Source organism: Diadema antillarum, unplaced genomic scaffold (assembly GCF_040938485.1).
Source record: "Diadema antillarum isolate AM-2024a unplaced genomic scaffold, OU_Dant_1.0 scf00000047, whole genome shotgun sequence".
NCBI classification, from domain to species: Eukaryota; Metazoa; Echinodermata; class Echinoidea; order Diadematoida; family Diadematidae; genus Diadema; species Diadema antillarum.
The window spans coordinates 1,595,441-1,615,719 of record NW_027270936.1 but is presented as its reverse complement, the minus strand read 5'-3'; the positions used below and the strand labels follow the sequence as shown (position 1 = coordinate 1,615,719).

Genomic DNA, 20,279 nt, shown 5'->3' with positions numbered 1-20,279 from the left:
GTGCACTGTAGCATTACTTTATGTACTTCAAAGTGGGATGGGAAGGTATTGTTATTATGGACAACAGGAAGAACATCCATTTAATCTTTGGACAAAGAAGTGATAGCAGCCTCAAGCTTCTTCTGTTGCGTAAGTTTCTCCAAAGCAATAACCTCCATTCGTAACTCATGTTCACGCTGCGCGTGCTGGAGTGTGACCCTATGCTGTTCCATGGCCAGTTCCACCATTAACTCTTCATACGATTGTTTCTTTCTTGGTGAAGCCTGTGCAGATCCAGACGATGCGGTTCGTTTTGGGGCTCTGAGACGAGAGACACATGTATTAGAATAAATGTGTTACTTTAAAAGTGCATGTGTGCACATTCAAGAGAGATGCATTAGGTTACCTTGGTACGTCTTTTTTATTTCAATGCAGCTCATCTTATGCGCTGTTTTGTGGATTGATATCGCATTGATGCTACATTTATTCCTTTCCCTTTCAATGCAATCACTTTCATTAACAATAATTAAAGATCTGATTTATGATGAAAGATATTTGCATGTATTGATTCGGGTAAACAAGTTCAGGTAAAGAAGTTCAGGTATTTCATACATTTGTAATGTACTACTACATTGTAACACTACTTAACATACTCATCTGAGATTGAGTACACAATGCCTTATTTGATATCTTTGTCCTGTTATCTGTGTTTACATGTCAGCTAATTTATGCCAAAACAATACCATTCAAGGATGTATAGTAGGTGCAGGATGGTCTAAAGGAAATTATATCACATATATGATTTGTCCTTTGGCATAATAACTGTTCACTGCAATTCTTCGTGTATATAAGAAGGTACACTGTACTGTATAACATGAGAAACAAGTAGAGTTCCTCTACAGAATCCATTATTTTATACTCTCTTCAACTGATAGTCTGTACTTCTATGAGGAGCTGGTTGAGTATGCCACAAAGCTGGTCCTGTAAAGTTACTCTCATTGTAATATCTTGGATCCATATGTCAAGGCAGTATGCTTTCAACAAAAGTTTTAAACAGGAATGTTTTGTGATTATCTACTTGGGATGCTTTGCTGGATTTGTGCGTTATGGATTCTTTCATGGTGGTAACAACCTACAAATGTACCAGTGGAAGCCAAAATGTAAGATTTAATTGACCTGTTTATAGCTGTTTTTCCCTTTGCAATCACTTGATGTTTGATTCTGTACATGAAAATGCATTTCTTATTCTATGCAACAAGTTACTTTGTGTGATTATTTTGTTGATTGATGTGACCTCTAATTAAAGGGTAGATAAACTTTGCTTAGAAACATTGTATTTAGTGCATTACAATAATGCATTATTATTTTGTATCATTTTTATCATTAATATTACTACTACTACTATGGTGTACTGTACTTTTAATATATGAATACCACTCAGTAAGAATGAAAGGGTCACATCTTTGTTTTTCTTTTTGCAAAAGGTTTGCGTCTAGTTATTCAGCAGCAATTAAGGAGTTCAGTTCTTGAATGGAATAATAAAACTTGAAGCTCAATCATAGAGCTTGAAGGGTAAAAGAAAACAGAAAGACTATTTGAGATTTTTTTATTCACCTTATGAGCACTGGTGTGTGGATGGATGGGACAGGTGTTCTGCTCTCTGGGTTTCCAGTTTGATGTGCAAGCAGAGATGTAGTTGCAGATGTGGATGATTGGCTAATGCAAAAATAAGATTTCAATTAATAATGATATAGTAATATGCCGACCAAAAAAAAAAAAAAAAACAGCACCTGACAAAATCATGTTAAAAAAGGTGCTTCAACCATTCAAATGCAGGTATCAATTGCATCACTGAAATCCTGTTCTCTACCAATGATATCTTCATTTACATGCTTACATGAGACGGTGTTTCTTATTTCTCATGTACGAGTACAGGTTTGCTTTCAAATTCACCCTGTGAGCACTGGTGTATTGGATGATGGGAGAGGCAACGGGGTCCTGCATTCTTCTGCACTGTGACTTGCAGGCATACGCGTTGTAGATGATGTTGCAGATGTTGATGGTTGGCTGTAATGCAGAAATGAAACTTAAATTGATGATGGTGTATGTCAAAAAACAACAGACAAAATCAAATTAGATAGGTGTAGTATGCTTAAACCATTTCAGCTCAGGACTTTATTGCGTTGCTGTACTCATGCAGTATTCTGTACCTACATGCATTCATGAGATATGGTAGTTTGTTTAGTGCTTCTCTTTCTTGAAAACTACTACTATTTTTTTTTTCCTATTGCAACCATGCACATTCAATGTTCCTAGAATTGGACTACACAAACCAATGTGTGGCATTTATTTTTATCTCTTTAATGTCATCTGGAAATATTAGTAGAGGAAAAAGATTAGTCCTATTTGCAATGATGCTACACTGGTTACATAATAACTTGCCTAGCATGGAAAATACCTGTAGGCTTATCTGTAATGCTTTACATACTGCAGTATATGGAATGCTTTTTTTTTCCCTTGGAGGATGAACTATCTCTGAACCTGAATATATCAAAGTAATAGAAAGCATGACAACATTGCCCCCCCCCCACAATCTTTTCAGCAACTTCCATCGTGGACATCTAAAATTGTGTCAATATATGCAAATACATGTACATGTACATTTGTACATGAGTATATATGCTTGGTTTATAGTCTTCATTTGAACCTGGATTTTCTGCGTCAGTATGTAGGCCCTATGTTGCAGTGGGGTTGATTTGGATATTTTTATTTTTCTTCTTCAATTTTTACCTTCTTTCAATGTCAAAAGACAATTCCTCAAAAAAAGGGTCATCTTCGATTTCTTCTGGACCAACAAACACAGTTCCTGGAGGCCTGCCATTTGAGAACAAATAAAATTATGATGAAAACAATGTCTTATGAATATTGATGCTTTAAAGTAAAATAAGTTTGGTTCTGTTAAAAAAAAAAAAAAAAAAATGTGAATAAAGGGAAGAAGGCAGAATAAATAGCCCGTCTAATCAGAGATTAAACTACAAAGTTTTATGTTGGGTTTGCTTAATTTTTTTTTTTTTTAATTATTTTTTTTGTTCTGCTTCAAAGATATCAGATTTTATCGTAGTGCCGACACAAATTCATGACTGAAAATTTGCTTTGTTTTTATTCAAGTGCACTATAAGAACACCTTCAAACTACAATATCCTTAAAACATTTGAGACAAAGGCTACAATGAGATTCCTAGGGAATGGGGGGGAGGAGAAACAATTGACCAACCCCTCCCCTCCCCGCCTCCTACATAAGGCAAGATTGCCACCTAGATGTACGTGAGCTTGTGAGAATTACAAAGAATGTTAATGAAGTTCACATCTACTCTAGACTTTACAGTAGCTTTGCCAAAAATTTTGTTCGCGTTTTTGTCCTTGTGAACATGTTTGAATTAAAAGCTAAACATCAAATTTCCTAGGTAGAAGTCTAGACTGCATAATGTAATCACATGAGTGTGAAGCGTACGTTCGTGCGTAAGTCAGTGATCGTGCGTACACCCAATCGATCCGATCCAAAATTTCAAATAGTTTAGTACATAGAAAGAGTATCGCTGCATGCTAACAAGATGACCTTGAACATACTCTGACTACTGGGTGTTTGTAGACATAGTTACCGATGTTATATAAAATCTGCTTGTATATTTCCGTAAGTGCATTGAGAAGACCCTTCTTGCGAAAGGACAACTTTATAAAGACTGCTAACTTTCTTCGATTGCAAATTGGACGCATTCTTCAATGTCAAGTCTATAGGCAGCAGCTCTCGGTTGAGGTACGTGCTGTGTCATTTCTACACTACATGATTTTGTATACATGGGATCACACTGCTGTGATGGAGCTGTGCAGACGATAACTTAACGTTTGGTACCCGGTATAATTTTGTTTGATATTAATAATGCTATTGCTAGATTCTGTGGATTTATTAACACCATCTGTAATGTACGTGCTGTTTTCTGAATTACTTCTCATCATGGGCAGAGTGTAAAGACCTAGCTTGAAGGATATTACAATATGATTTTAATATAGAAAATTGATCTTATAATCGACCTTTTGTCGCATTCCGTTGGCGTTGCTCCGCCGCCGGTACCGCCCGACAGAAACTCTAATACCGTTACCGCTTCATTGTTGACCGATGCGTCATCATCGAAAGGGTTTCGCATCTGCAAGAAATCTTGTGGACACATGTCCTTGATCATTGTGCTGATGGAACTGGGAGGAACTGGAGGTGGCCCCCCTCCAGTTTTTTTGGCACTCCTTCTGGAACGAGGACATTTCCTTCTTGGCATTTATCCTTAGTCTTTTCCATTGATCTTTTATTTGTGCCGTGCTCCATTTCTGTCCAAACTTTGCTTGTAGCAACCCTGTTATTTCCTCCCAGGCTTTCTTCTTTTCTTCGTTCGTTTTGATGTCAGTTTTTTTGTTTTGTAGAATGTCGATTCTTTCTGCAGTTAGTTCCAGCAGGTGATTTCTCTCTACCATCTGCCAATTCTGCCCTCTGTTTTTAACTCCAGCCATTTTCACAAGTTTCCATGTTATGTAATCTGAGGAGTGTGGTTTGTTTATGTATGTTTTTGTATCATGTTGGCTACAAGTGTACTGAGCATGCTCAGTACACTTTTAAGAGTTTGAAGAATTGTACTCGGCATGCTCAGTTCAGTGTTTTCTCCATAGTACAATTTTAGACCATGGTTTAAACCATGGTCTAAATTTGTTCTATGGATTGTCCATGGTTTAAACCATGGTCTAATCTTGTACCATGGATTGTACCATGGTACAATCCATGGTACAAGATTAGACCATGGCTTTTCTAAATCTTGCTTCGTGAATTGTACCATGGTTTAAACCGTGGTCTAAGTTTGTACCAGGTTTACTTAGACCACGGTTTTATATGTCCATGGTTTAATTTTGTACCACCGTGTTTAAAAAAAAAAACATATGGCACTCATTTCATCTACAAGTTTAACAACTAAATTATGAGTAGGAGTTTCTCTGTTAAAATCTAAGTAAGATCTAAACTTGTCATTACTAATAAAAAAAAGTATTATTCTTTATTTTTTGGTTACAAAATACAAAGTCCCGAAAGTATAACCAGACATATATTTAGGACTTTTACCATTCAGATATTAATTTTGATTACCAAATCTAGTGTAACAAAAGGAGATTCAAATATTTTCTCTTTTTTTTTTTTTTTTGGGGGGGGGGGAGGTTACTCAAGGTACATCGCCATACTTTACAACATACACTGTACCAATCACTGCAACAACCAACTAATGCAATCTACAATCAACGCTATTATATCTTAAAGATTGTTTTTTTCCTTTGTAGGACAGACTAATGTCAAAACTCCCATTCCATATATTTTGTCTTCTTCCTCCAGTACCGGTACTACTTTCTGCACAGCTACAGCAAGTGGGTAAAACAAACAAACAAATATGTCAGTGTGGAGTTTTCCACACTTGCATTCACATAACCCTCATTACGAGCTGTGCAAGGAAAATGAAAAAAAAAACGCACATGGACCTTCCTTTCTGAATATTTTTTCCAGCCTATCACTGCAATTTTGACATTTTTTTCCCCTTTTTGTAATACATGGGGTTTTGAGTGTACAGCAGGAGATTAATGAACCCATCCTATCAGGGTATCCCTGCATTGGTTCGTGACCAGATTTTGGGGTCTTACAATGATTTCTGTTGCAAGGAGGCACTGCTAGCACAAAAGCAGGCACACCAACCCCCCATTTTTATAATTGTTCTGCATTAAGTAACCCTTCTACAATTTCATCAATGTACATGAAAATGACATGGGGTTTGAATGTACAGCATGATATTCATGAACCCCACCCGATCAGGGCATCCCTGGATAGGTTTGTGACCAAATCTTAGGGTCTTACATGATTCCTGCCACATGGGGGTGCTGCTAGCACAAAGATGAGCACATGAATCCCCCATTTATTGAAAGGTTTATTTATTCATATCACATCTCATAGCCCAAGGGCTAAATTTAGTATAATATTACATAAAATATATACATACAAATTCAAACATTCAGACAGGGACAGAATAAAACATTTGCACGTGTGATAGAAATGAGTGGGAAAATATCCTAAGTACACAAATCAATAAGTTGAGCATTATCCGATATACATCACGCAAAATAAGAACATATTCCACATTTGTCAAAACAAGCAGAACTACATAAAAAATACTGTGACTGGTTTGCCTCTACTCCAATAGAACTACAAAACATCATACACAAGACATCAGGTTTGCATGACTGATAATAACCAAAAATAAAATAAAAATTTGATTGCAATGAAATGAATGAAATGTGATTTTTATTGTGTTTCAGCAATTAGTAAGCCTTCTTCTACAGTTTTGTCAAGTTTCATGAAAATGACATGGATTTTGAATGTACAGCATGAGATTCATGAACCTATCCAAACAGAGCATACCTGGATAGGTTTATGACCAAACTTGGGGTCTTACAATGATTTCTGCCGCATGGGAGCACTGCTAGCACAAAAAACGGCCGCGCGAACCACCCATACTTACAACTTTTCTGCATTAAGTAACCCTTCTTCTACAATTTGGTCAAGTTTCATGAAAATGACGTGGGTTTTGAAAGTACAGCATAAATTCTTTTGAACCTTCTCCTTTGGCCCATCCCCTAACAGAAAACGTTCCTGACAAGGCTTTGAGAGATTTCTGCCGCGTGAGGGCACTGCTTGCTCAAGACTGAATGTGTAACCCCAACATTAGAACTTTTTCCTCATTTTTGGTACCTCTCTTTGCAATTCTTGCAAATTTGGAAAAAACAGAGTGGATTTTGAAAGAATTATGGGATTTCAATTTGCCATTGCAGATTTTGTTACCTATCATGGCCTTAATCCTGTAGCACTATCATTTTTGTACTGGACGGCAGAATGTCATATTCTTCAAAGTCCCGTAGAAGAAAAACAAGCACACGAACCTTTGGTTTTATTTGCATATTTGGGCTTCGGATTGGTCAAAGTTACCGTATAGGAAGTTTGAAGAAATGAAAATGACATGGACTTCACTTTAACTGGGGAACATCCTTAAGCGAGTTATCAACTTGTGCGATGTCGATTTAAGCAAGGTTTACTGTACTTAATAATAAGGCTCAGAGGAATTTTTGTAAATATCTGAAAAGTACATTGATATTCAAAGACTTTAAACTGTAATGTCCCTGTGTGATCATTTTCTTCTCTTTACAACCAGGAAATGAAGCAGAAGAAATAGATGATGAAGTAACACCTGATGCAGTGGACTACATTGATACATTTGATGCACATGTGGACAGGTCTGAGTCTCCTCCACCAATCAAAAACCAACAGGTCTGTATCATACTTTACAATGTACACTTACTATCTTTCTCCTTTCTTTCTTTTTTGTCAGGTTTTTATGTTTCAGCACAGGGAGATTCTTGTTTTTTCTTAGTGCCTTGTCCAAGTATGTTGTGTGAGTTGTACATGAAGTGATAAGATTTGGCGCTAACCTTCCCAGTTTAATGTCAGAAGTCACTGAAAATTGGTCCCAAAATGGCATTGTAAGCAGAATATTCAGGGTTAATATCATTTTGTCAGTGATAGTATCTTTGTGTGTGTGTGTGGGGGGGGGGGGGGGCACTGTTGAAATTTGCCCTCATCTCCCCCTCCCCCATGCCATTCACTTGAGCCTCCTCACACTTGAAAAAAATATACATGAGTCCCCTCTGACCCCCACAGATACACATCTTTTCTCTTCATTTCAAAGCCAAAAGTGGTTTACTGTATACACCATATATTTTGCGAGTCTAAATTTTTGCGAATCGGGACTTCCCGACAATTTCGCGAGTGGTTAAATTTGCGATCGTGGAGTCCTGTACTGAACGGAGAAACGTATACGCGAACTTCACATTCATATCGGCACTAGAGTCAATATTTTCGCGTGTTTTTAATTTCGTGAACAGCAGCTGACTCGCGAAATTCGCGAAAATAAAAACCTCATGAAATATTCGGCGTATACAGTATATCATGATTAATATTTGTTTTATATTTCATTTGGAAAAAAAAAAGTCATCATTTTCCCAGACAGTCCTATCTAGGTGGGCTGTCATCCATTCCTGTGAGTTGGTACACTTGTTTGACGGATCATTACACACACATAGACACACACACACACACACCCTCACGCACATGCACACACACACACACACACACACACACCTTTTCGGTTCATTGAAAAGGTGCAAATTGGTCCTATCATCATTTTTATTTCTTTTCCCACATTTTTATATGAAAAAAAAAGCAAAACAAAACTAGTTATTCTTGAATCTTAGTGTATCGAATATGTACAACCCAATAAAAATTCTCTAGAGAGAGTTTTGGACTGTGTGGTCAAAGGTCAAGGTAATGTGTTAGAATTTCACTTTTTCACCATTACCGCGTTTACACGTAGCCCAAGCTCCCGGGCCGAGCCCGTGAGCTGGGGCAGACTCACCTTTTTCTCTACGTGTAAACGCAGTTATCCTTGCCCCGCAAGGTGGGACTGTCCCAGCTTTTTTGCCCCAGCAAAGTTGTAGGATTCGACCCGCGAGCTGGGGTAGACCCGGCAATTTTTTGTCCGTGTAAACAGAAAGGCGAATCTGCCCAAGCAATTGGTGGGGGAACTTTCGGTATTGAAAGAGTGCGCGAAATCTCGCCTGTACACAGATGGGTAGGGTGGCGATTATCGCGATGAGCATTATAACCATGGACTAAACGTTGTAGGCATAACTAGTAACATTACAGATCCATGATGTAATGTCACCTATTGTACATGTGGCTACATACACGTACCATGCACGAATTCGAATATGCACACATACTGAACTACACTGACCTTTGTTGTAAATACATCACACATGCACAGTACACCTACAGTCAGACCATTAAGTTATGTTACTCCCGCACGCACTGCGCACGGGGCCGCTTCATGCGGTTGCGTGCAGGTTCGTGCGATTTCGCATGGGTGCGTATGACTCCGTGCGCCCCCGTACGCGCCCGTGCGTAGTCGTGCGCCCGCGTGCGGATCTTTACGCCCGCGTGCGGATCCGAACGCCTGCGTGCGAATCTGTACGCCCGCGTGCGGATCCATACTCCCTCGCACTGACTGGCATGCAGCCGCACGGAGGCGCAAGAGGGCGCACATAGGCGCACGAGGTCGCATGAGGTCGCACGGGGGCGTACAGAGGCGCACGCACCCGTACAAAACCGCACGCAACTGCACGAAGCAGCCCCGTGCGCAGTGCGTGCGGGAGTAACATAACTTAATGGTCTGACTGTACGTACGTGCAGCCTCGCATCTTGCATGCAATTGTTGCTCTCTTCTCGAACTGCTCTTTTCTCGATCGGTGGTCACCGGTCTTGAATTGAGCGCACGTAATTGTTGTTTACAGGTACGTGGTCTGGCTCACGAAGCATTGTGGGTATCGGTTGAATTTTACCCCACAAGGCAAGTCTGATCCACGAGCTGGGGTAATGTAAACGAAACGCTCGAAAATCCGCGAGCTGGGGCTACATGTAAACGTGGTACATATCTCAGAAATGGTTCAAAATATCTTCATGGCACTTAGCACATATGGGTCATTCCATGGGGTTGGGTCTTCTCTAGATTTTCATGTTGTGCAGGGAATAAAAGTCATTCTGAAAATTTTATCAAATAATTGCTTGTGGTTTGTGGCTATTCTTGGAGAGAGATGTGTGAAGAATTATATGATGAATAAAAAACAAGCCTGTGTACAAATTTATTTTGTCTGTGACTGTTTCACTGTTGATGTCTCATGGTTTTTTTGTGGTACCAGTTGTGACAAAAATATATGCCATTTTCATGGCAATGTAATACAGAAATATGCAACCTTTCAGCATTATGCCTATCATAATTAAGAGAGGCAAGGTGACTTCTACAAAGACTATAAGGCACATAAACATGTGTCACAAAATAAGAACACCAGAGCATCTTGAAGCAACCTCATACCGATGTTACAAACGAAGTCCGCGGTGATTTTTGTTGTAACATTGGTATTGCATGGTTTTACATACACTTCTAATCATAATATGATCAGAAACTTGATTTCCTACCGGCCTGGGCTGCCATCACAGATGACAAATTTGTGCTATCCGTCGTCCAGAACGGGTTCGTGATAGGCCTATCCAACCCGCTCCCGGGCGGCTCACTCAGGGCCCTCTCCCCTCCATGCGCGCGGCATTTCCGTTCCAATATGGCCAGCGAAATTGCCGCGCTCCTCGAGAAGCAGGCCATAGAGCGGGTGGTAGTCCACCCCCGCCTGTGCCTCTCACCGGTGTTCATGGTTCCCAAATGCTTGGGGAAGTTTCGTATGATTTTGAATCTCAAGGCCATAAATCAATTCATCCAGCCAGTGCACTTTCGCATGGAAACTCTGGCCTCGATTCTACCCATGTTAAGGCCCAACGATTGGGCAGTGTCCATCGATCTAGCCGATGCTTACCATCATGTTCCGATCGCCCGCCCGTCCCGGAGGCTATTAGGCTTCACCTTCGCGGGACGGGTCTATCAGTTCAGGGCACTCCCCTTCGGGTTAAGGTCCGCCCCCCGTCTGTTTATAAGACTGGTTTCGGCGGTCGCCGCCTTTCTACGGCAAAGAGGGATAAGGGTATTCTGCTATCTCGACGACTGGATGATAGTCGCAACCAGCCCTCATTTGCTGATGGCACATCGGGACTTCACCCTTTCGGTTGCGCAATCCCTAGGCTTTCTTATAAACTGGGAAAAGTCTGCGCTGACACCGACCCGGCTCCCTACATTCCTAGGGGCCGAGATCGACTTGCCGAACCAGCTGGCCCGTCCTACTCGAGAGCGGGTCGGGACGATTTTAGCCGCCGCAAGGTCCTTGCAGAACAGGCTGGCTGCCCCCGTGAGGACATGGCTCCAGTTTTTGGGGTATCTCGTGAGCTTGGTGGACGTGCTCTCCGACTGTCGCCTACACATGCGGCCGTTGCAAATTCACGTCCTGCAGGCATACAGACCGAACACGGATCCGTTCTCTACGTCGATCCTAGTTTCCGATCGCATCCGGGCTTGCTTAGTCCAATGGATGCGCCGACCATTCCTCAACCAGGGCAAGCCCCTCAGAGCGCCCCTGCCCTCGATAACGGTAACGACGGATGCGTCGTTGTTGGGGTGGGGAGCGGTGTGCGCCAGGAACATGGTCTCTGGAAATTGGGCTCACCTCCCACGTCTACTGCACATCAACCAGCTCGAGTTTCGGGCCGTGATGTTAGCATGCAGACACTTCCGCGCAGCCCTTGGCGGCAGGACGGTTTTGATTCAGACCGACAATGTCACGGTGGCGTCTTACATCAACAAACAGGGAGGTACCCACTCCATATCCCTCAATGCCCTGGCAGCCCACTTCTGGAGGTGGTGCAGGGTACAGGCGATTTCCCCCGTGGCAGTTTACCTGCCGGGGCAGGACAATCTAATTGCCGTCTTTCTTTCCAGGGGCAGGGAATTACCATCCGAGTGGATGCTACACCCCGAGGTCTTTGCATGGCTACAGACGACCATGGGGCCCCCTTCAGGTCGATCTGTTTGCCTCCAGTCTGAACCACCAGCTCCGGCTTTATTGCGCCCAGTCCAGGGACCTGGAAGCTTGGATGGTGGACACATTCTCCTTTCCCTGGGAGGGAATTCGGGGGTATGCCTTTCCCCCGATCGCCCTCATTCCCCAGGTGTTGGAAAAGATCCAGGAGGACGAGGCGGCCGTTCTCCTGATAGCCCTCGGTGGCCCTGGAGGCCCTGGTTTTTGACGTTAATGAACCTCCTGACAGGTCACCCCCGGGCCCTGCCGGGTCGCCCGGACCTGATCAGACAACCGTTGTCCGGGATGACGCACAGCAACCCGACAGCATTACACCTGACTGCGTGGCCATTGTCGGGCAGGCGGGTAGGCAGGCAGGGCTCTCCCATAGGGCGGTGGAGTTCATCGCCCACAGTCATAGAGACTCGACGGTACAGTCTTACAACTCTAGGTTGACCGCGTATTTCACCTGGTGCGAGGAGCAGGCGTTAAGTCCCCGGACCACGCCTCTCCACAGGATGGCCAATTTCTTCATCCACCTGTTTGATAAGGGTTTGGCTTTACGGACCATCAGGGCCTACCGATCCGCGATAGCCGTAGTGCACAGTGGGTTTGAGGACGGCAGTATGGTTTCGAATGCGCCTACCCTGACTAGGTTGTTTAAAGCGTTCTTCTTAAAGAGGCTGCCCACGAAGACTTTGCTTCCATCGTGGAGCTTGCCTCGCGTTATGAGAGCGTGGGCGGGACCTCCCTTTGAGCCGTTGGCCAAGGCATCCCTTGCCAGGCTCACTTGGAAAACTGCTTTCTTACTGGCGGTGGCCTCTGGTCACAGGCGGAGCACGTTACATGCGTTGTCCACCGCGCCAGGACACATCCGTTGGGAGCGCGATGGTGTGAGATTGATTCCGAGCCCCTCGTTCATCGCCAAGAACCAAACAAGCTCCACGAAGCCAGTGTAGATTTTCATTAGTCCATTGACTGCTTTTTCGTCTGTTCCGGAGGACAAAGTGTGGTGCCCAGTACGATCCCTCAAATGGTACTTGGACCGGACAAAAAGCTTCAGGAAACACGATGAACTTTTTCTGATCTGCAAGGAACCTCACTCACCAGCCTCTCGGGATTCGGTGTCGAGATGGATAGTTAACGCCATCAAGGCGGCAGGCCCAGAAGCCCTTACGGGACCCGATCTACCCCACGCGCATGATACAAGGAGTATCAGCGCATCGTTGGCCCTGTTTGCTGGTGTCAGTCAGGAGGACATTCTGAAGGCAGCGTACTGGTCCTCGGCCAACTCATTAATCTCTTATTATCTTAGGGACGTCCCGGCGTCCAAAGCGGTCTTTTCTGGTGCGGCCTTGGCTTCGGCGTGCAAGACATCTAGACTTACCTCGTAATTGGGGAGTTTTAACGCTCCTCCCTTTTCTGTGTTGGTCTAGCATATTGTTTAGGAAAGCGGACGGATGGTTTTTACTGATGTAGATCATAAGAATCAGGACTGATTCTATCATCTATGAGGTAAAAACCATCCGTCTACTTTCGTTCCCACCCTCCTTCCCCTCTCCCCGCGTTAGGGGTCTTTTTCTGCGGTATTTAGAGGAAGAGCGGGCTGGCGTACGGGTGGACGCCGGTGGGGCCCGCGCACGGGGGGAGGTAGGTGGGGACGCTAAAGTCTTCTGTTGCATATAGCTTGGCGCGCGCGTGCGACGCGAGGGGAATAGCATATTGTTTAGGAAAGCGGACGGATGGTTTTTACCTCGTATATAATAGAATCAGTCCTGATTCTTATGATATGTCGTAATGTACCTATGTTACGAAGACATACTGCCCGTGTAACATAGGTAGTATACTGTGGACAAGGTTGTAATACGAAAACCCCTGATGATGACAATATAATCATGTTTTCACTTGAATGTCCATACAACTCACTTGCTTCAACTGTAGTTTTTTTAATAATATTGTTATTGTGTCACTCTTGAGGAAAAAGTTAAACCTTTGGTTAAAATTGTAAATGGTTTGTAGAAAAAATATGTTAATAAAAGTGTCTTAAGTGACCTAAAATAAAAAAAACACACACACACACAAATTTCCATGCAAATATTGTGTGTGTCATACAAATTATTTCAGCTCAAAATTTCCCTAGAATGCAGCATGTATTTGCTCTATTTTTCGTTTCCTTTTATACTTTCTTTTAACGGTATTCATCGGACATCGGCAAAATATGGAAGACGCAAAATGCGAGACTTGTCTCGGTACTCACTTGCTATTGTTTCGCCTTTCAATCGTGGTACATGTATCATATCGTACTCATAGTCATGAGTGTACAGTACGATCTTTGCTATCATACATAGCAGAGGGTGTCTTGCATATTGACGCCTGTCAGACTGGAAGGTTCATCACGAAAAATAAGAAAAACATCAACAAGTGTAGCAGAGGGATCGTACGGCGAGACGTACAGTGTGTACAGTAATTACACTCACTGTTGTTTCGCCTGGAGGGATTACCAGTACCATGTGTGTCTCTTGTACCATGCTTGTATGCACAGTACTAGGCCTTTCAGCACACGCACACAGAGAGCAATGGACTTGCACACACAGCGCACAACGGGCAAGCGCGCTCCGATCCTTTCACTGTGTGCACGCGAGTCCATTGCAAGAGCCTCTCTGTAGCCGCTGCCTTTGCAAAAGGCTAGCTAGCTAGCTACCTGTATACAGTGTACAGCTATGCTATCCTACCTGGCCTCGTGAAGAGCAAACGAATGCCGTGGATACGCATGCATGCTTCACACATCGTTCATATTACGGTGACATAGTGTCGATCCTACTCCGTATTTTACAGCTTTTGTCTATGGCCATATTGATACTAGTACATTGATAAGTTTTAAGGTATCGGTAATTTAGTAATGATACCTGTACATCGCGTATTTCAGCTACTAGGTTGGCTATTGGTATCTTGGTATGGATGGTAGATTGATACATCGGTAGCAGTGCTGTTACAGCCGTTGTCTATTAGACTAAGGCCAGATTGATACATCGTTACTGCACAAGGCCGATGTAAGTTTATCCCGTATTTGCAGCTTTTGTGTGTGTCCAGATTGAAAGATCGCTCATTTATCAGTAAGTTTTAGTGATTGCTTACCTTCCAAACGTCGATGGGCATACAAGGCCCCAAGTTGACCTTATAAGATTGGGTGTACATGACAGATTTTTTTCCGTGATTCGACTGTACCCGTGTATACGACGCACCCCCGATTTTCAACGTTTTCCGACGAAAAAATAGTGCGTCTTATACACGGAACTTTACGGTAATAATGATCTCATGTGCCTGTGAGATAACACATTGATGTGTTATGGTGGAAAAAACGTGGATATGTTCATTGTTATCATTTCAGAACACAAAATTATTTAGGATGTCAAAAAATGAAGTCCATGTAACATAGGTATTTGTCATACCTGTTTACCCATGCTGACTGCATGCCGTCAATCCCTCGTTTGAGGCGAGTCCCCAAGTGTGGTTACCCAAAGTGGGGTGCGTATATTTGTCGTTTGGGAGTTGGGAGTCGAAGTACTTGTCCATTGCAAATAAACTTTCTGCTCAGGCGTGACAAACCTGGAGGCCAAGCCAGGGTTTGATGACTCCAGCAGCTGTCGTATTACATAAGAGCATGATAAGGATATCTGCCTGTGGCAGACCATTCAAAGTGAACTCAATTTTCTCTATCCTTTTTAAAGTTTTCAATTTTATATTCTATTGAGAAATTCTATGGTCATCCATTTTACATTTCGAACGAAAAAAATCGACCCGTAAATAACGAAAATACAGGAATAAGAAGGAGAGCATTGCCAGTTTGCCGGTGCTATTTGGCAGTGAGTTACAACGGGGAGGTACTCCCTGGTTCTGACTGGATCGTTGAGAAAGCAGCTGTCGTATTACGTAAGAGCATGATAAGGATATCTGCCTGTGGCAGACCATTCAAAGTGAACTCAATTTTCTCTATCCTTTCTAAAGTTTTCAATTTTATATTCTATTGAGAAATTCTATGGTCATCCATTTTACATTTCGAACGAAAAAAATTGACCCGTAAATAACGAAAATACAGGAATAAGAAGGAGAGCATTGCCAGTTTGCCGGTGCTGACAATGTGCTATTTGACAGTAGTGAGTTACAACGGGGAGGTGAGACTACCTCCCTGGTTACAATCAGCCTGCTGACTGGATCATTGAGAAAGAGAGAGAGAGAGAGGGAGAGAGAGAGAGAGAGAGAGGGGGGGGGAGAGCGAGGGGGAGAGAGGGAGGGAGAGGGGGAGAGATGGGGGAGGGAGAAGGGGAGAGCAAAATGGAATGACAATAGTTCCGGTCACTACAGTATAGGCATGCTCTGTCTGCATGCGCTGAATGTCTACACTCACACACACACACGTACACACACACACGCACCATGGAGCTACATGGCCCATGTCAAAACCAAAACAATCTCCTCCTCTCGCGGTGCCCCCCCCCCCCTTCCTGTGGCGCTGTGGCGATGACTGATGCTTAGATTAGGCCAGGGTCAAGAAACAGGTGTTTTATATCTTTGACTTTAAGTCATTGATTGCCAAGATATGCACTGGCATTATTTACTGGGGTGTAGCCTCTTCAAACGAGAGATTTACGTCATGGAAAGTGTGCAAAGTAATAAACAGATTTCTAGTGGAATAAGTTGAAGTATGGGAGTAACAAATCAAGGGGAAAAAGAAAATTTCAATTTACCCAACTTGAATTTTCAACTTGTATGTCACAATTGCAGTCCCGACCCCATGGAATTACCCATATGCATTTGCAGTGTACTAACTGGCAGTGATTATCTTGGGAGTTTTGAGGTCATGGGGCCAAAGGTCAAAGGTCAAGGTCAATTCCTCATAATTTCACTTTTTCTCTCATGTCTATGCAATGCCTGCAGGATTTTTCTCGAAACTTAGTGTATACATGTATTACCCAATAGAGATTCACTGGGAAAGGTTTTTGCCGAAAGGTCAAAGGTCAAGTTAAAATGCCAAATTTAAGTTCTTCCTCCATGTCTCGGAAGTGGCCAAGGTATCTTCATGAAGCTTAGTATATATTTATGCATGTACTACCTGACAGTGATTCTCTTGGGAATTTTAGGGTCATAGAGTCAAAGGTCAAGCGTCAAAGGCCAGGGTAAAATGTTAAATTTGACTATTTAATACTGAAATTACTCTTTTTCTCTATACCTTGGAAATTACTCAATGCATAAACTTAACCCATCCACGTACGGGCCTCTGTGTAATCTGTAATATCGTGCCTGCCTAGTAAGTTGGCCGTGAACTTGGGCGCGATCTTCCCTACGGCGCGATCTACACGCGAAGAGCATTCATACGTCATGGAAAAAACTGCCTGTGTCATTCCCACTAGGCAGGAGGGATGATGCGTGTACACTCGTGCTAATATGCACTTAGTTGACTCAATACAGCACTAAATTTATGTGAATTTTATGAAAAGAAATAATAAATTGTGCAGGAATTATGAAAAAATATTGTTTCTGTGTATTTCATTGATAAATCCTCTTCATTTCAAGCCATCTGTAATCACATCTTACCCACTTGCGAATCGACGTGTCCATAATGTCCTCGAGCCCCACCCCCCCGCCCCCGAGATAGCTCTGGAACATTCCATTCAATGACGGGGTTTTTATTTTGCAACGTTATCTAATAACTCTCATGTAAGCAAGTTCTTGCTATGGCTAATCTATTTTGTAATGTATCATAATCTGTCTATGCTGAGATAGCCTAATTCAAATTTGCAGAGACATAGAAAAAGATTTGTTTTACAATCGTGATACGTTCAACTACTCATTTACCCTGTGCTGAAATCCGCATGTCTGCTCCGCACATGTTATCGCTATCGCTCAAACTTCGATCGCGATGGCTTGTGTGTGTACACAGCTACAGGTACACAGTGCTAGTGTGACGTGTGTGGAGAAGCATGGGGCTGAGAAAACCCGGGACTCCACGTGGTGTAGTAAAAAACAAATCGGACGTTCGAAGTCGTACATTCAAGAGCTATAACAGACAAATAGCGAATTCAAAGTCCACTGAAAAGGTCTTGACATTGTAATGTATGTTCCAAAATCATGTCTGGCTTAGTTTTGAGAGAATTTTCTACACGCACGAGATCAGGAATGAGATCGGTGAACTGGCTAACAACGTGTGTACTGTGAACATGTGACTGGCTTGTGCACATGGCCTAGCTAGGTGATCGTGAGAGTGCGGCAAGAACGCTAGGAATGCACCCGAGATGCGGTGTGTTGCAAATTCTTGGGGTGAAATTAGACTTCCTTGTTCAGCCCGTCTAGTATCTATATTTTTTTAATAATTCTAATTCTTCGTAAAATCACGATAAAAAGACTTCATATATTCATTTTATATTTTAGAAGCGTAATATGAAATATTTTGGGGGTTTTTTTTAGTCCAAGAAAAAAAATAGTTTGAATAAAAAAATAATAATAAATAGTCGTTCTTGACTCAAGTCTAATTTCCTGCGCCTTCTTGCAGATACCCCGCAGTTGCCCATGGATACGATGCATAAATAATCAGCTGTTTACTGAGTCGTACTAGTGTACCACCCTACTGCTCTTGTTCAAATTGAGAGGATTGTTATTTTATCGGCGGCACTTAGTTTTATAACCTCATCCAATAAAAAGACAAATTCAAACATCAAATGGTGTGACAGTTTTTGTCAGAATTCCCTATCAATTTCAACTTGTTGCCAGGATAGTTTTCAGATTTCACTTGCTTCATTATCGAAGCTGTTTGACATTTGAAAGAACTGCTCCATAAGAAATCACCTTTCATTTGTTATTTATTTTCACAAACAAGTATTTTGGTCACTTGAATATTTCTTATTATTACTTCAATGTCATGATATTTCATGATGGTTATGTATTCTGTCTTTACATGGCAAGATGGGATTTTTTTTTTCCATCCAGGGTCAAAGAAGAAAGTGACAGGAAGGAAACCAAAAGGATAGGGAGGAAATGAAAAGGATACAATGAAACACCTGATCAGCAGGCTCTTTTTTATTACAATGGTGAATGCAGTACATCAGAATTTAAGTACAGTTCTAAATAATTTATCAGTTGAAAAATGAGCACAGAAAATGGATTTCATCGAGTTCTAAATGAAAACTAAATTAGCATCGCCATTATGATTTAGATCTAGAACCTAGTGCTAGTACTACAGAATAGACCTGATGCAAACTTGTTGTCAAGCTTTTGGTTGAGTTTCTTCAGAGACACGAATTTTGGTAGCACAATACCCGAGTGAATAAGAAAAAGGAAAAAAAAATATAAATACACAACTGTAATGCAGGTCTCTAGACCACTCCCGTGCACGAGCGAGCATCAGCCCCCGTTTCTTCAGTGTCACTCTAGCTCTCGTCATTGGCCTAGGCTAGGTTACTCGTGTCGTAGTTTTACTCGCCATCATCAATGTCATACATGGTTACACAAAATAAATTACATCTTGCCATCACCTCAACCACAGCAAAACCCTGAATATCACTCCCATCATAGTCACTCTCAGCTCACAAAACATATCAGCAAACGATACAGACATCGCAGACCTAGCTAACCACCTACTAGCTCTAAACATAGTTGTAACTACGCCACGTTAGACATTAGTTGTACACAAAAATGAAACGGAGGTGAAAAACTAGTAATGAATACACGAAGATCATCAACGATGGCATATTACCGTAGAAAAAAATACACAGAACATCTTGCACCCAAAAAAAAATCGAGGTAAAAAACTACGATGAGAAAAACTAGGGTGAAAACACGATGCTTGGAAGACGAACGATGAAGACACTACGGCAAAAATGCTTACACGGAAAACAAACGAGTGGGTACCACACAAGCTATGATGTTTGCGCACATACGTAGATAAGCTACATCGTGTTCAATCAAAAAACTCAACAAACACTAGGACAAAAACTCACCTCTAAATTGTTGCAAACGAGATAATCACTTAGAAAAAATGAACAAAACACTCTCAGAAGTACGATTGTACTCTGAGAATGAAAGATATAGAATGATACGAAAGCAAAAGAGAGAAAAGAGAGAGAGAAATGGACGGGAAACCTAGAGAAGTTACCCACACTCACTAACGTAAATGGAATTCGACACACACACCCCCGTGCCCGCCCCAGCATAGCATAGCAGTACACGTACACACACAAGGAGATATCGTCAAGCACTCTATGAGGAGATCGATATCACGATGCGGCGCGTAAGAAATCACTGCAGTTGCTGGGGCAACAAAGATACATGCGCGCTGTAAACATGAATATTGATTAGTTTCTCAGCAGGCTCGAACCCCTGGCAGGTGTTTTGGCCAATAAGAGACATTCTAAAATATGTTTCTTTGCATAAATTATTTTTCTGAGTCCCAGTAAGGATCTCTGTGATTGGCTAAAATTATTCTACAGCTCCTGGCCAAGCCTGAGGTCCTAGGACGCCCTCTTTTGGTCATAAATAATAAAAACCACGTTTTTTGTGGGAGCTGACGGGGATGGGTTAAGGGTGAAAAGTCAAGTAATTTCATTTTATTTCATTTTCATTTCATTTCAATTTCAATTTATTTTCATATTTCTCACATATATCACAATA

At 42.1% G+C, this 20,279-nt stretch overlaps 1 protein-coding gene and 1 pseudogene across 2 annotated transcripts in view; one reads left to right on the top strand and one right to left on the bottom strand.

Moving 5' to 3' along the window:
• LOC139715381 (uncharacterized) overlaps window positions 1-20,279 on the top strand; it is a 359,010-nt gene that overhangs the window by 227,248 nt on the left and 111,483 nt on the right. For both annotated transcript variants that reach the window (XM_071626956.1, XM_071626954.1), the window contains one exon: window positions 7,259-7,374. In XM_071626956.1, the coding sequence (XP_071483057.1) occupies window positions 7,259-7,374 (116 nt within the window). The remainder of the gene's footprint in view (window positions 1-7,258; window positions 7,375-20,279) is intronic.
• Window positions 81-4,535, bottom strand: LOC139715360 (uncharacterized; annotated as a pseudogene).